Source organism: Gasterosteus aculeatus, chromosome 20 (genome assembly GCF_964276395.1).
Source record: "Gasterosteus aculeatus chromosome 20, fGasAcu3.hap1.1, whole genome shotgun sequence".
NCBI classification, from domain to species: domain Eukaryota; kingdom Metazoa; phylum Chordata; class Actinopteri; order Perciformes; family Gasterosteidae; genus Gasterosteus; species Gasterosteus aculeatus.
Genome location: NC_135707.1, coordinates 3,252,969 through 3,268,803, shown reverse-complemented (window position 1 = coordinate 3,268,803; position 15,835 = coordinate 3,252,969). Strand labels below are relative to the sequence as shown.

Genomic DNA, 15,835 nt, shown 5'->3' with positions numbered 1-15,835 from the left:
CATTAAGGCACAATTTATTCTGGTTAAATGAAATTAGAGCAGAAATGTTGCCTGTGAACTTTCCCCTGGGGGACGAAATAAAGGAGTGGAAGAGAGAGCGGAGGAGAAAGCGAGGCGAGTAATATCACAGCACACAAACGGGCCGCGGCGAGGGATTGATCACGCGGACCCTCGCCGACTAATGTAAACCCCCCCCCCCACCCCCTCCGCTGCCCCAGCCCCTCCCTCCCCCCCTTCCCCCGCCGACAATGACTGGCCTGTGACGGCCATGAAAAATGAACATCCACGAGCCGATGTCTCAGTGACTGCTCTCCATGTACACACACACACACACACACACACACTTTTATTAGCTGATAATGCCACAACCGCCACATTTCAAATGATCGAAACCAGTCGGCATGCTTTTCCCAGCTGGTATTCCGGGTTCTAAACCGATGATTTCACCTTTTGTTTCGTGCATCTTTCATTCGAAAGGCTTTTGAGCCGAGTAAACGTTTGTCAAACCCAAGAACATACTTGATTTTTTGCAGGACTCTTGGAATAAAACATTCATTCTCATTATCTGATTCATCCTCAGACCTGAAATATTATTAAAACGTATCAATATATTATATTTCAGCCGTGGGCATTTAACATCCCAGTAAACCATTATGGACGAAATCCGGATTGCATAAAGAGACGTGGAGCCTGTCAGGGAGCGACTGCTTATCAATATTTATAAATAAACACCTATCGCCCGTCTCGTAGGAGGGTCCCTCGAGGCCCCTTTGTTTGTAGAAAAGGGACACAGATATAAAAAGGGAACCTGGAGGAGAACACCATGATGGATCGATCCTCTCCGTCTGTCCTCAGAGTCGATCAATCATCTCGTCTTTGGTGCTTTCTCGACGGGGATTTTTCCCCCCCCTCTCGCCGCTGCTTCTCCCCCGCGGCCCCCGACAGCTCTGCTGCCTCTGGGCCCGAGTAACCAGAGTGCATTAGATGTATGAATACAGCCTCAGCTGTCACCACCACTGTGTGTCATCCAGGAGAGAGAGAGAGAGGGCTGCAAGAGAAAACTCCCCCCCCCCCCCCCCCCAGATCCTCTGGAAGACTTTCTGGTTCGATACACAAACGCACATCTGACACTGAGTGCAGTAACAGGACAATGGCAGATGTTTCTACCTCTAACTACTTAAGAATAATCCCAAAGTCAGCTCCCAGTCATGTGACGCGGCTTTACCAGTGATTCGCGTGGTGTTTCTCCGCCTCTTAGACCATTAATAGAGCGGGACTTGTGGCGCCCTCGGTATCCAGGTTGACCTCATCAGCTGATCCGTGAAGGTTTGAAGAGGAGGTGACAGGTCAGTGGTGCTGAGGTTGACCGGTACTGAAGTACCATCTGCAGTGGACGCAAGTTGGTCAAGAAAACCAATTAAACTGGACTAAATGTCACTATCAGTCACAACCTTGCGTCATTCCGTGCAACACACCAGAAACCGGAGAAAAAAAAACGTAGAGCCGAGAGTTTTGTCGCCCAAAGGTGTGGTTACCGAGCTGCAGCGATAATCCTGACGAACACTGCGGCGCTTTGATGAGCCAGGTTGCCGTGCGCTTGCATCACATCAGGGCAGCCATCGCCTGCTCGCTGCGTCGTGACGAGCGGGGAGGTTTTTCATCACTTTAAAATCCTTTAATCAGGTCAGCCTCAACATTTTTTTATCTCGGAGATTTAGCGGCACTAATAGTCATTTTTACGTTGTGCCTAGTTGTCTCTTAACGTGGTCATATGCAAATGAAAATAGGCCCGTCGGCTTGGAATAAACGCCCTTCAGCGTAGAGCCGGGCGCGCATGCGTGTTTTAAACACCACGTGTGATTCATTCGCACGCCGAATTAACGAAGGTAACACGCACGCCAAAGTGTGACCCGGGAGCAGCTGTTAAACGTTTGCCGTATCAAAGTGCATCATCAGTTCTCTCGTCCCCTCTGGCGCTTGATTCCTAACCGGCGCGGTGACGGATGCTTTGTAGCCGGTGCTTTTCATCCGGGGGCCGCACGCAGCTGCTTCCGTGTCACCGCTCGGCTTCCACTGCGGCGATTACGGAAGGTTACCGTAAAAGGGACTTTACTGTCTCTACCAAAGATGCCGTTGCTAATCAGACACAATGAGGTGTGGTGATTGAGTTTCTAGAAGAAGGGAACTCCATCCGCTCACCATCTCAAGGATTGGTGACTGAAATATTGTGCCCTAAAGTCACGTAAGTTCAAAAGTTCGAGCAAACGCTAATCTGGAGACGGAAGAGCGTCGTTTTTTTTAAACGACCGGTGCGATCCGGTTGCTCTCCTCGGTGTGGGCGAGAGGGCTGCACGAGCCTCTGAGCCCCGTCAGAAGCAGCGATCAATGCGGCCTCCTCGCCGGGGGGGCACCGGGGTGGATTCGGCACTAACTCGCTTCTCTGGTGCGTTTTGCAGGTGGCCTGAGAGGAGCCTCCATCATTGACTCCCTGGACACGCTGTATATCATGGGACTGACGGAGGAGTATAACGATGCCAAGGAGTGGGTGCAGACCAGCCTGGACCTCAACTCGGTAAGAAACCATTTCAAGCCGAGCCGTTGTGCTCCAACGGCAACGACGTGTCCGCTCGGGTTCGACGGCCTTCCGAAGCCGGAGACCTTCCAGAAGGAATCAAAAGCTTCCCGTGTGGCCGGCGGCCGTGGTACCAGCTTCTCTGCCTCCTAGAAAGGCCTTTCGTGGGGCTTCGGTCTTTTCTGACAGTCGAAGGGCCAGTTTGTCGGCGTTTTTTTGGGGGGGGTTGGTCTGGTTTCCCACCGGTCGGAGTAAAGTGAGGGTTGCGCGTGCAATTACATATTTGACTTTCCCATCATGACTGTCAGCGGCGCACTGAAGACACAAGGCGATGATTACACCTTTTCCCTGCCTGCTTTGACAAGGTGTCAGATGCCTCCGCCATGAAAAGATTTGTTTACCCGACAAAAAATTTTAGTCCATCAGAATTTTAAAATAAAGAAAAGCGTGCGCCGGATGTACGCCCGGGTACATTTCAACAGCACAGCATTGTGCTGGAACAGATATCATCAGACCAATATTCCACTGGGGAGCCGCCCCAGTTGCAATCAGGAACAAAAGCACACAAACATTGGGTCTTCGACGCGCTTTTATCTCGTGGAACTGAGCAACATCTTCATCGCTGCCAATGCTAAAAGCCTCCGGGGATCCGTGGTTAGCTTTAATTTCATCTACACATGAAAGGAAAGCTTCTACACTGGATGTCTATGCATGGGGGGGGGGGGGGGGGGTACATCCACTCCACCCCCTGCGGGATAAATAGTCATCACAATCAGAATCAGCTTTATTGACCATGTAAGCTAACGCATACACAAGGCATTAGTCATGACTTATCATTGGTGGATCTCCCAGAAATAATGATAATAATGTTAAGTGATGTTGGATGAAGTGACGGTTGATCTGGGGTGGGGGGGGGGGGGGGGGGGGGGAGAGAGAGAGAGAGAGAGAGAGAGAGAGAGAGAGAGAGAGAGAGAGAGAGAGAGAGAGAGAGAGAGAGAGAGAGAGAGAGAGAGAGAGAGAGAGAGAGAGAGAGAGAGAGAGAGAGATGAGAGAGAGAGAGAGAGAGAGAGAGAGAGAGAGAGAGAGAGAGCACAACCCCCCCCGTTGTAGACTGAAGTGTTTTCAGATATAACACCTCAGTGTGTCTGCACTACACTTGAGAAGTACGTGTGTGTTTACAATGTGTTTTGTAGAACTGCACCAACAACCAGGAACGTTTTCAATTAGTTGCAGATCTTCAAATTCTTTTAGATTAAATATGTAATAGTTCATGCAACTTTCTGGTCGTACTGCCTTCGTGCAGTAGACAAGGAGGGACGGACAGACGCAGACAGCACAGTACACTTATCGCAGAGTTTGCTGCAGGATCTCAGTCAATAGCTGAATTCCCCACTTTTGTTCAGATTCCAGATCTCTTGTTTTAGCAAGGCAACATATTTTAAAAAAAACAAAAAACGTCATTCCTCGTGTCTTAAACGTCCGACTTCAAACCAAACAGCAGGCTCCTCGTGCGGACGCCGGCGAGCTGCTCGGGCAGACGGACCGGACCAATTACCGAGACCAAAGAAGCGGCAGAACGTTCGCCGAAGCTTCTGCATATTTACCCACAAGCTGTTATTGCACGAAGCTTGGAGAAGTCGTTGGCATCGTCACAGCCAGTTAGCGTTCCGCGGGTTCTCCGGTGTGACGTGCCAGGGCAGTGCGTTGCCGCACTGCGAGGAGGTTTCCATCAGCGCCGCGTGACCTGTGAATTGTGGCGCGGAAATGTTCCTCCTGCTGGTCGTTACAGCGTATCTCATCCAAGAGATGAGGACGTTAATGTAGGAGCGCATTGCCTCCCAGATGTTATTACGCCTCCTCTTTCACTCGTCCACTGACTTTGACCTTCTCTCTTTGTCCGGTTCTCTCATCGGGAAATGTATTTGACACAATGGGAATAGATGAAATTGGTAATTCTACTCCTACTGTGTTTTTGGGGCTTTTCCATCTGCTTTGTGGTGTGAATTTGTGTGGTGTGATTGGTTTATTGTTTATTGTGATTGGATGTGTGTTCTGCAAAGAGGAAGTTTTATTTTCAACATTCAATATTTGCTCTCTACATTTGTGTCGTGTCATTTTTTTAATGGGATTCGAAGAGGAAAAATGGATTCAAATTTTAAAAAGAATTCAGCCTGGATATTTTTCATCGTTAAATTTAGAATTTTAAAGGCGGATTCATCTTTAATTAAAATACCTGTTAATTGTGAGTATGAATTCCAGAGCTTTACTTTCAGTAGACAAAATCTAAGCATGTATTGTAGCACAGTCTAATAATAAAACATTAACATTCGCAGTATTTCGGCTCACTTAGTTGTATCCTCTGTGCGTATTTTCTTTCTTCCTCAGGGAAAGTGTCCCCCCCCCCCCCCCCCCTCATGATTCCCATGAAGCGTCTTTAGCTCGAGTAGCAACATTCACAGGCAATAACTCCTGTTAGGGCGGCAAAGTGTCGGCGTAATTAGCACAACCAGGCCCTGATTCCACCTCTCAGGCGACACTCGAGTGGGTACCCGAGTCCCGCGGGTCTCATTGGGGGAAACTGGAGATCGGCGCCGTGTTGTTGCTGACGTGGTTGTTTTCTGCACTTTCCTTCCCGTGTGCAGAGGAAATCCCTCAACAACTAACCCTGTCTACGTGCGTGTACCTGCTCCATAGTCAACCCCTTTGTGTCCCTTTTAATCTTTCCATCTTCATATTAACATCTCCACCTCTTTAATTGAGTGCATGCTAACATGCTAAGCCGCGGTGGTGGGCGGCGGCCCGCCGCGTGCACCGCTGCGCCGCCGCTGCAGTCGTCCGGTTGTTTGGAGGGAAATGTGGAGAAAAGCACAAAAGTGGAAGTGCCAAGCAGCGGAATGAAGCAGAATATCGCAGTGTTTTTCTTGAAACTTTTGTGGGAAGTTTTTCACCTCTCGGCGTGTCCTCGCAACATCTCAGAGAAACAAATCTGTCAGCTGTCAGCCGGAGATGTCTGTGTGCAGAACAAAAAGGCGACATTAGCTTGAGGGTCTCAGTTTTTAACTGAGATCCAGCCTGCAGATTGAAAATAGCTGAAGCGTTTATTTATATCTGTCCTGTGATAATCCACATGTAATTGACTCACTGTTGCTGCTTACGATCCGCTTAACCTCAGGAGGACGCTGCACCCGGAGGCGAGGCGGAGCCCGCAGACGCACTCCTTTCACAAGTCAGGGAAAGTTTGGTGAGGGAGAGGAACTTGGTCCAATCGTCTCACAGGTTGCCGGCAGCATTTCACCGGCTACAAAGACACTCTGTTGTGCAGACAACCGCAGCGCGAGCGACGCAACGCCGCCGCCAGTGGAGGGAAAGGCTTCGGCAACTATTTTTAAGCGTAATTGATGACTGAGTTCAACTCTGCAAACGCCTCGGGCCACCGAGAGCATGTGTTGGATTATTACCGTGAAATATTCGGAGCAACCACACGTATAGTCAGCCTGTCCCCGCGGTAACTCAAGGCTCACTACTAACCGTGGACGGCATCAAGTCGCATCAGTTGGAAACAGGAGGAGGGAGGGGGTTGATTACCTTTGCGCAGCTGGGTTCTTTCTTCCCCGCCTCCCGCCCCCCCGCTGACCTTATTTCCTGCACTAAACGAGACCCGACCTGGGTCGCCGAGGCGTCTGACGGAAAAACTGTGTCATTTTACGGAGGTGGGAGATGCTTCAGCGCACCGGAGCCGAGGTCAGGCTGAGCTGGCGACCCGCCTCGGGACGCGGAGGGCAGAGGACATTTTGCATGGGTGGTTCGTCCTTACGAGTATTTACCAGCCGGTTTGACATCATTCTCCGTTTTTTTCTTCCCCCACTGCAACAATAAGATGAGGATAGAAATGGCAGATTTAAAAATATGAATGAATGAACCTCCGGCGTTGGTGGGAAAGTGCCTTGAATGTTGAGGATGAGCTATTTTTGGAAATAGTCTTGAAGGGATTCATCTGCAAAGTCATAAATTCGCAAATGAACGTTTCCGACAAGCACGTGGAATCCAAATGGTTTGTAATTGACGCAGTAATTAGCTCGGTTAATGACCTCGCGTTTTAACGCCTCGTCCTGAACGCTGCGGGGCGCCAGGCAGCTCCAGTTTGCGGGCGTCAGCCTCAAAGCGGCGGGGGAGGGGGCCTCAGTCAGCGAGGCCGGACACAGCGGAGGAGCGTGGAGGAGGCCCGAGCGTCAAGAGGACCAGACGCTGAAAATGGATGAACGTGGATTGACACATTTTCCGGGTTGCGGAGGATGTGAAGGGAGAAGATGGAGGGCTTGTGATTCTGATGATTCATCACTCTTGCATATTTGATGAATTATTCTGCAGGCGGTTAATCTACAGTTTAATGCATTCGGTAAAGATGTTTACATTCTCTCCCCGGTGTGAACGCATCTTTTCCGTGATGTTTAAGGAGACGTAAGCCAAAAAAAAAGAAGAAGTGTTACAAAGAAATGAAATGCTAAACATTACCCGATGAGATGTACGCCATTAGCCAATGGTTTACCTTAATGCCTCTGTGCTCGCAGCATTCATTGCGGGTTTATTGGTCCGGGATGGGAGGAGGTGTTCGCTGAAGCATCTGCCCCCCCCCCCCCCCCCACAATTCGCAGAGATGCATCATGGGAACGTAGCTAGAACGAAGCAGTCCCATAAAAGGAGGAGAACTTGATGTACTGCGACTGATAAGCGTTAGGCGCTAATGCCTGTCAGTTAAAATGCTATTCGAAAAAAAATCAGAAACAGTCACTTTCCATTTTAAATCACCAGCGCGAACGAAAAGGCTTCAGACTAAGAGACGCGACTCGCTGATCTGTTTTGATTGTTAAATTAAAAAGGAGCTTCTCGCTGACGGCCAACGCTGCCTCTTTTTGATTAGCTGAATTATTCATTTTATTTGCCATCAGGCTGAGCTCATAGAAGGGAAATGGGTCAGTCTAAAAAAATAAATTAAAAAAAAGCCTCTTTCTTAAACCAGTATATGATCCTAAAGCAATATTGAAAGTGCAAACATCCATCAACGCAATTACGGAATTTGTCACGGCGCTCGGTAGCTTTTTAATCACCCGCAGATTTGAACTGTGATTTCCAAACATCTTGCCGCGGCACTCTTTGCGGCGAGGCAGAACATTGAGCTTTGTGGGCTCGTGATTTCTTTTATTTTTTTTAATACCAGCACGAAGTGAAGAGCTCCCTGCTGCATTAGAGGAGGCTGTTCAGCACGCTCCAGAGGTTAGTGGTCATTAACGCGAAAGCCTGCAGACCGCTCGCGCTGCTTGGACGCCGATCAAGGCCGTAATTACTATACCGTGGAAAAACATCCACGGCTCTTTTTCCTTTTTTCTTTTCTTCTTCTACTTCTTCTCCCGGTGAAAGTAGCCGGGCGGAGACCGGCTGCCTCGGGGGGGGGGAAACTCCTTTGAGCCGGAGGCGGCGGCGGCGGCTTCGGGCACCGACGGACCGACGGAGATTAGAGAAACGCGATCTAATTGGTCCCTTTCATGATTTTCCCATGTTTAATTAGCGGTGTTAAGTTAAATCACGGCCTTAAGTGTGAATCAGCAGCTCTGGTCGGGGAGGCAATCATCTGCTTCATTTTATCAGACTCATCCAATCATTTCTTTTTTTTTCTTCTTCTGGGCTAATTCGGCCTTTCGAGATGGCGGGCGAAATTTAAAACCCGCGCAGCGACGACGAGGCCATTTTGTAAACAGTAAATCATCGCATTAGCCGGCTCCTTGGCACGCGGCGGCCCCCCGGCGGTCGGGGGGGGGCAATCAGGCGAATCTTTGCCACAGGCAAAGGCCACGCTTTGAACTCTGAACTCTGCAGGCCCGGGTGCACAGGTGGCCGCGTTCCTTACGGGGGCGACGCAGGAGACTCGTTTTTCCGCGGAGCCCGAGAGCTCCGGCGAAATGTTTGCGCGGGAACGAGGTTGTTTGTGCAGCGCAGACGCATTCCTGCTGCTGAGTAATCATCATTTCCCTCTCAGTGGCAGAGGGCGGTTCTCGCTCCCGTGTTTACTCCGACGTCCCCGTGTTACCTCTTAATTATGTCCTCAGCCGGAGCGCCGGGAAGAGAGACAAGGAAAGAGAGCGGCAGGTGTTTTTCACGGCGCCCCGGTTGTTTCGGTGGGAGAGGAGCACTTCCTCGAAAGGCTTCTTGGGGGAGGGGGGGGGGGTTTAAATGGTTCCCGGGAACCACTTACGATTTCCTTGCGATGCGTTCGGGATTCTTTTCCGGGAAAATGAAAACATAGAACCTATGAATTGGGTCTAATGCTGTATTAAGCTGAGACGACTCAGTGCGAGTCGCATTAGGGCTCGAGGAGGACAAACGGATAATCAATGAATGAAACTGAATTATTCATGTTGACATTTCCCATCATTGTCTTTAATCTGCTTCACATTGATTTTTTTTTTTTTTCAGGAATATCACTGGGCTTTCAGCCGGATGAAAACATCCATTTTACCAGAAATTTGGAGAAACTTAATTTGTCACTAAAACTGAAATGACGCTTTTTATTTTTCCCCCTTCTCAGCTTCACCTCTTTAATATCTAAACAGCCTCTCAGACAACTTAATCTCACATGTGATGATGTCGGTTAAAGCTGTGTTGTGTTTTTGTGTGCTTTTTTTCCCCCCGGCGTTTGCCTTTTTTATTTGATTTAATGGCCTCATGATGCCTCATTTTCACGGAAGCAACGTCTTAGTCGTTCCGAAAAAATAAACGTGATCAAAAAAGCCCCAAAAACCACAAAACTCTTTACAAAAAGTCTGCTTGGCTTGTTTTTATCCAAATACACCTCATGGGATCCTCCCGTTGTTATTTAAGCCCGCTGGGTGATTTATTGCGCCTGCACAGGGAAATAAAAGTATGATTAGCAAATCCTCTGCCAGCATCGCTTGTCCTCCCTCATTGTATCCGCTGCCTGGCCTGCTGTCCCCCGTGACGAATGGACACTCTGTCCCTCATCACCGCCACCGTACCAGCCATTGCTCGCATGGGCCCCCTCGTTTTCATTTGGCGATTGGCGAGACGGCTCGACTCCTCGGGGGCGGAGTCAGCACCGTGGTCGTAAAACGTCAAAAGAGTTCCACAACCCGAAAAACATAGTTTGACACACTTGGTGGGAAACTTGCTTATTTGTGTTGGTCTCTTTCGTGTCAACAGGTACAAATAAAGTTGTTTATTTGTCAACATGGGGCTGGAGTCCTGTTGAGGAATGACTGACAGAAAACACTTTGGATGATTTTCTGATGCCAAGTATAAATATGTATATATATATATATACACACACCCATTTCAACAAATGCCAGTAGCCCCCCCTCTGTGCCGCTAATTGCCCTCCCCACCACCCAATTACAAGTTCTTTATCATCAACACTTGAGATAGTAATTTCCTTCTCGATGGGTCTCCACGAGTTCAGACAGCTTCAACCTGGAGCCGGCGTAGAAGGCGATAATTATGGTGATATATTCAAACACATTCAGTTCTGCCTCTTATTTTTTATTTCATGTAGAAAATAAATAGGCTGTATATATTTAATGTTGGCAAACAGAAATGGCATCTTAGCTCTGTGTCTGTCATAGCTGAAATAATGAATATGATTTAGGGCGGGTTGAATTAGCTACGCTCTTGTATCTACCGCACTGAAAGTCAAGCTTTCCAGAAAATGGGTGAAAATGGCCGTGACCTTTTCCAGAGAAGAGGCCGATACACGTGGCGACATTCTTGAGAGAGCGGCAGTCGAACCTCAAATTAACACACGTTTAAGAAATGTTTGGGCTTTTTTCAAATATCCGTCTGTTATTTAACGATTTAAAATATGTGATCTGAAATAAATTTCTCTGTATTATTCATTTTTATAATATGAATAATTGCTTTTTGACAAATATGGCATTTTTCAAGTTCTACTTGAGTCAAACATTAGTTTGGAGAGGGAATCTTATTGGTTAATGCGTTGATGTTGACCCTTTGTTGTTGGTGATCAATGCTGATTCTGAATTTGCACGACTGTATTGGCTTGTTATCATCATCATTGTGTTATTCTGCCACAGACGTGTGAACACATCACAATTTCCTTATGAGAGACGATGAGGTTGATGAAATAGTCAATCATCTCCTAGCAACCACCTTTTGCTGTTGTCATGGGGATTCACACGCTGCGGCATTGCCTTTCCTTACAAAAATATATTGTCGATGGCAAAGTTTGTACAATTAGAGGCGCCTTTAAGAAATGTGTAACTGTTGTATAACATCACTCTGTTTCCATGCATAATATAAAAGTCACATCCATCAGCACCCGAGTTAGTGGGACAAATGTTGCTAACCTTTTCAGAACCTTTCCGGCGTAGCTTTTGAGCCTTATGTCAATCAGATGGCATGAAGATTAACAACTTTTTTAAAAGGTATTTATAAAGAAAAAGGTGTTTAAAATGTGTAACCTTTCATTTGGCACCTCCGCTTCCAATATGATATTTTCTCTCTTGTTCTCATTGTCGGTTTTTTTTTGCACCATTTCAACATTCAACACGTCCGTCTCAGTGTTTCTGTGTAGGTTGTGTAACCTTTCTTTAATCCACAGATATTTAACTCCATCTCCAGTTTGGGATGGAAATAATAAAGCATCATTATCCACATCTGGGCTGCCGTGGAGCCTCTGAGGGCCGTTTATCTATTAGCGATCGCGGCTAAATGATTGACTTACCGTAAAAACTCACATGTGGGTTATTAACAGCTCGGGTTGACTTTGCCGTTTTAACTCTGCCACTAACAAACGGCGCGCTGCTTTACCGCCCGACCCTTTGGCCCCGAAAAATGACATCTGACGTTTTCGATCTCTCTCTCTCTCTCTCTTGGTCTCGACAGAACGGCGAGGCGTCCCTCTTCGAGGTGAACATCCGTTACGTCGGCGGCCTGCTGGCAGCGTACTACCTGACGGGAGAGGAGGTAAGACTCGTATCATCCCTCTGCTCTTCCGACGCAAAAAACAGACGGGGGTTCTCGCTCGGCCGCCGCGCCCTCGAAAGAACGCCGCCGCTCTCTGGCCAGGTGCAAAGGGCCCGCGGTTGAGCTTGACAGCCGGCCCGGGTGTGAAGCTGTGAAACCTTCACCGGCGTGAAGCGCGGCCTCGCCAGGGGAGCCCGTTGCGAAGCCTCGGCTGGGTGAAGCGAAGGGCTCCCAAATTGCCCCGTGACAACCACACGGCAGCCATTGTGCGTGGTGGAGGCCGACGTGTCACTCTAATGAGCATCCGCCTGGAGCAGCCCCCCCCCCCCACGGCCCCCCCGCTGCCCATCGGTGCAGGAGTAGGTTTAATGGAAAGGGAATCCAGTTATATTTAAAACTCTCAAGTCGGTTTAATGGACATTGATTCGCAGCGAGTTGGGGGGGGGGGGCGGCCGCATTAAATCGTCCACCAAAGTTGGGTGAGAGAAATGTGAATATGTCGCTGGAGCGGAATACATTGTTGAATCCATTATCCCACATTAATGCCACGCAGAAAATGTTCTTCTATGTTATTCACTGGTCCATGCATGAGTTCTATACATACGGCAATAATGACATCGTCTAATATGAACGTGTGCGCGCGCAAAGAAGCTCTTATCTCTCTCGCACGAGGACTGTAGGAGCGGTCGGTAAAATCAACGCCCATTTGCTCGTATTGTCACTTCAAAATTCTTTATTTATTGTTCGGCAAAAACAACCTAAATCACAATCAAAATAAAAGGAGAATTCAATGCGTAATGCGTAGGCTCCTACAACAAGTCAAAAATAATATCTCCTTCCGCTCTCGAAATAGAAAACACCCCTGGCCTTACTCAGGTGACATTTAAATAGCCGACGCCCCCTGACGTCATCATTACATCATCACAAATCAATCAAATCAACAGAAAAGGCAGTTTCATTGTGCACGATACAAATGTAGTGGAATGGCTTCTACAAGGACGTTGGCGCCAAATGGTCCCGGTGAAGAAGAATCGGTGAACTTCCTCACACATCGGTAGAAATAGAGGAGAACAAATCCTACAGTTTTAGTTCTAGTCCAGTTTTTGGACGTAATGAATCGTGGCCTGAAAAAAACGTGAGTCACCGCGAAGCCACGAGAGCTGACGGGTGAAAGACGGGTCTGTCGGGTCCGATTACGCTCTGTGCGCGTACACTTTCCTCTCTGGTGCACCCCAAGTGGCCCACAAAGAATCCACTGATTGGGAGCCTCGTCGGTTGTGACTGCTGGGCTGGTTTTTGATGTTTAGTGGCGAGACGCGTCGGCGTTACCGCGGCGATCGTTGTGGGATTGAGACATTTTGTGTATAAGGAAACAGCTCAGACTTCTGTCCCGCCGAGCGCAAAATATAACCAAAGCGTACATGGAAATGCAACCGAATCCAACCCGCGCCGGGGGACGTTATTGTGCCGAGCTAACTTCCCAACGTCCTCGTCTTCTTTCGCTCTCCTTGCGTTCGCACCTTTGGGCTTCATCTCGAGCGGCGGAGCGCGGCGCCTCTGACGGATGTATCAATACCCTTTACCCCGGCAGGGTTATCCATCACCGGGCTCCCGCTTGTGTGCTTTCCGGTGAAGGGTCCCTGTGCGGCAGATTTATAGCCACCTGAAACCCCCTCTCCCCCTTCCTCCCCCCATCTCCTCCCATTAGGGTCTTTTCCTCGGAGTCTGACGCTCCATTCGGATGATAAAACCGACTGATTGAAGGTCCGTCACTGCTGCACCGACTTAAATCAAGCGAGATACAGCGAGGAAGACTATTACGGGATTGCCTGTCCGGTTTGTCCTGGAGGACATTGGGCAGCTGGTGCCGCTGTGAATGATTGCCGGGGAGCGAGCGAGCGCGGGGGGGCTGATTGTGGCTCCTCGCGGGATGCAGCTTTGCCGGGGAAGTGCTCGCAGCGGAACACCTGACCATTAATAACTTCCTGTAGTTTTGACTGCCCGTGTGCGCACTGTTTATACGGGTGTTTTGTCGGGGGGGGGCCCCCGGGAGGACGGCGGTTAGACTTTACGTCCCTCCGAGTCAAACGTCTTGTTCCGGCGAGCCTGGAAGGCCGACGCTCCTTCATCATCCGCCGTCACACACTCCTGGCCGGGCCAAATGGCCCTAATATAGGAGGCGATTACGGGACAGCAGCTGTCAGATGTGGGTGTCCTTCTGTGACGGGTCCACCTGTAAGGACATTTGTCCACACCTGAGGGCGGTCGACTGTCTTTCGATTCAAAATTCGGGAGTAAACGAGGCAATTCTGGCACACGCGAATATCTCATTATCATTTTCCTCAATCAGAATCTTCTGTTTACTGCTGCAACAGCGATTTGAATATTATAATTTGCATGCGATTGGGTGTAGATTTATTAGATACTGTGTGTTTATATCACACGATCTCGCTTATATTGGAAATGTTTGCAGTGTGCACTGCTGCACGTGCACACGTGTGCGTGTCCTTTCGGGTGCTTTCATATATTCAATTAGCCCCTGTCTCCACCTCCACAGAGGAACAGCCGTGTTTGTACAGCACGTCACCGCAACCTCAATTTCCCAACTGCGAACGACAACGCGCTCTCCTGTGTGTGTGTGTGTGTGTGTTTGCCGCGGCATTTATGTGCACCCAGATGTGTGTGGTGGTGAGACCTTATGGTGTCATCTCCATCCCTTAGCAAGAGCAGAGAACACTGAAGGGAAAAAGGGGGGGGGGGGGGGGGATTCAATCAGCCTAGTGTGAAAATGGCCTGTGGGCCGAGAGAGAGAGAGACGTGTTCATATGCTCATCAGCGAGGTGGGGGAGGTGGGGGAGGACCAGCAAATGTGGGAGTGCATGAGGACGCGACACAGGGAGAGTTGGAGAGTATGAGAGGCGCTATGAGTAGTTTTCCTGGGGGGGCACAAGGGGTTCAAAGAAAACGCATTCGTCTCCTTTTTCGCGGCGCGCTGTTCATCCACAACAGTGTGACCATCTAGAATCAATGTAGGAGTCTCCCGTTAAATGAAAACACATCATTAATTTAAATAAAGACACACAATGATTCCCAATAAGAGGCTCATTGGTTTTGTTTAAAAAAAAAAAAAAAAAGTTCTGTCAAAAAGACAAATTAGGAAAACTTTGTCACAAAGTAGATTTGCATTTATATTATCTTTCCTTATCCAGGCCAATAACTCGAGAAATAACTCTTTGTTAAATGCAAAGCACAATTATGTCATCAGCAGCACGATGCATCAAAAGAGACATTTAACCACGATGAGATGGCGGCTCAGCGAGTCCTGACTAAAAAAAAAAACCCACTTCACTTATAATGGACTTGTCAATAATATTCCACAGGTTTGTTCAGTGACAATCCATCATTCAGGAACATCTCATTATCATTTCTCTGTACTGCGGTCTGATGGAGTTTCCCACCACCGTCTGCGTGTAACAGACGTGCACGTCCACGTTTCATACAAACAGTTAGCGTGCTGCTGCTTTGGGACAGCTGCTGTAAACCAGCTTCATTAACCTGTTCAAGCAAACAGCCTGCAGAGGAGTAGCTTCGGGTTTTCAGTGTGGAAGGGCCTTGAGACTCCCCCCTCCCCGTCATTGGTCCTCCCCCATGTGTGACAGACGGTTTCCCAGGCATGAAAGATGCGCAGAGCGGCAGCGAGAAGCGAAGGCAGAGACGGGCAGAAGCGAAGGAGAAGGCGGAGAGGGAACAGCGTGGCCCGAGACAACGGAGGGAGACGAAAGAGAAACGCAAAGCCGGAGGAGGCGGGAGGGGGGCGGGGCTACGACCGGAGAGATTAAACCGTGACGCTGTTTTTAAGAAAGCGCCGCGTTTTGTTATTCCACGTCATCGGTAGCATGCACATTCTAAACCTTCTCGACCTGCTCGGGGGGGGGAAAGGTCAAAGCCGCAGATCGAGGCGCGCGTGTTTTCTGGGGATTGAAATTCCGCTGCTTGTCCTTCGGGGAGGAAACAAACGGGTCTCTCATCTTGTTACCGGCTTATTTCCATCCGGGGGTCGATCGCGTTTCGTGCTCATGAGCGTTCGCCGCTCACGGATGCTGCTTCCCGGGAACTGGGAGGAAAAAAAAACGACACGTCAGGAGTCTAATTCGGTCTTCTGAGAGCCGCAAAACACTGTGAGGTTCCCGCTTTGTTTGTTTCCCTCCCCTTCATGAAGCTTAATCTTTGTTCACGTCCCGGTGGCGTCGCATAAAACCATCATTTTAAGTG

General features: G+C 49.0%; 1 protein-coding gene across 2 annotated transcripts in view; it reads left to right on the top strand.

The window, feature by feature from the left end:
• Positions 1-15,835, top strand: part of LOC120810003 (mannosyl-oligosaccharide 1,2-alpha-mannosidase IA) — a 105,530-nt gene that overhangs the window by 55,285 nt on the left and 34,410 nt on the right. For both annotated transcript variants that reach the window (XM_078094520.1, XM_078094519.1), the window contains exons 3-4: positions 2,457-2,572; positions 11,483-11,563. In XM_078094520.1, coding sequence (XP_077950646.1) covers positions 2,457-2,572; positions 11,483-11,563 — 197 coding nt within the window. The remainder of the gene's footprint in view (positions 1-2,456; positions 2,573-11,482; positions 11,564-15,835) is intronic.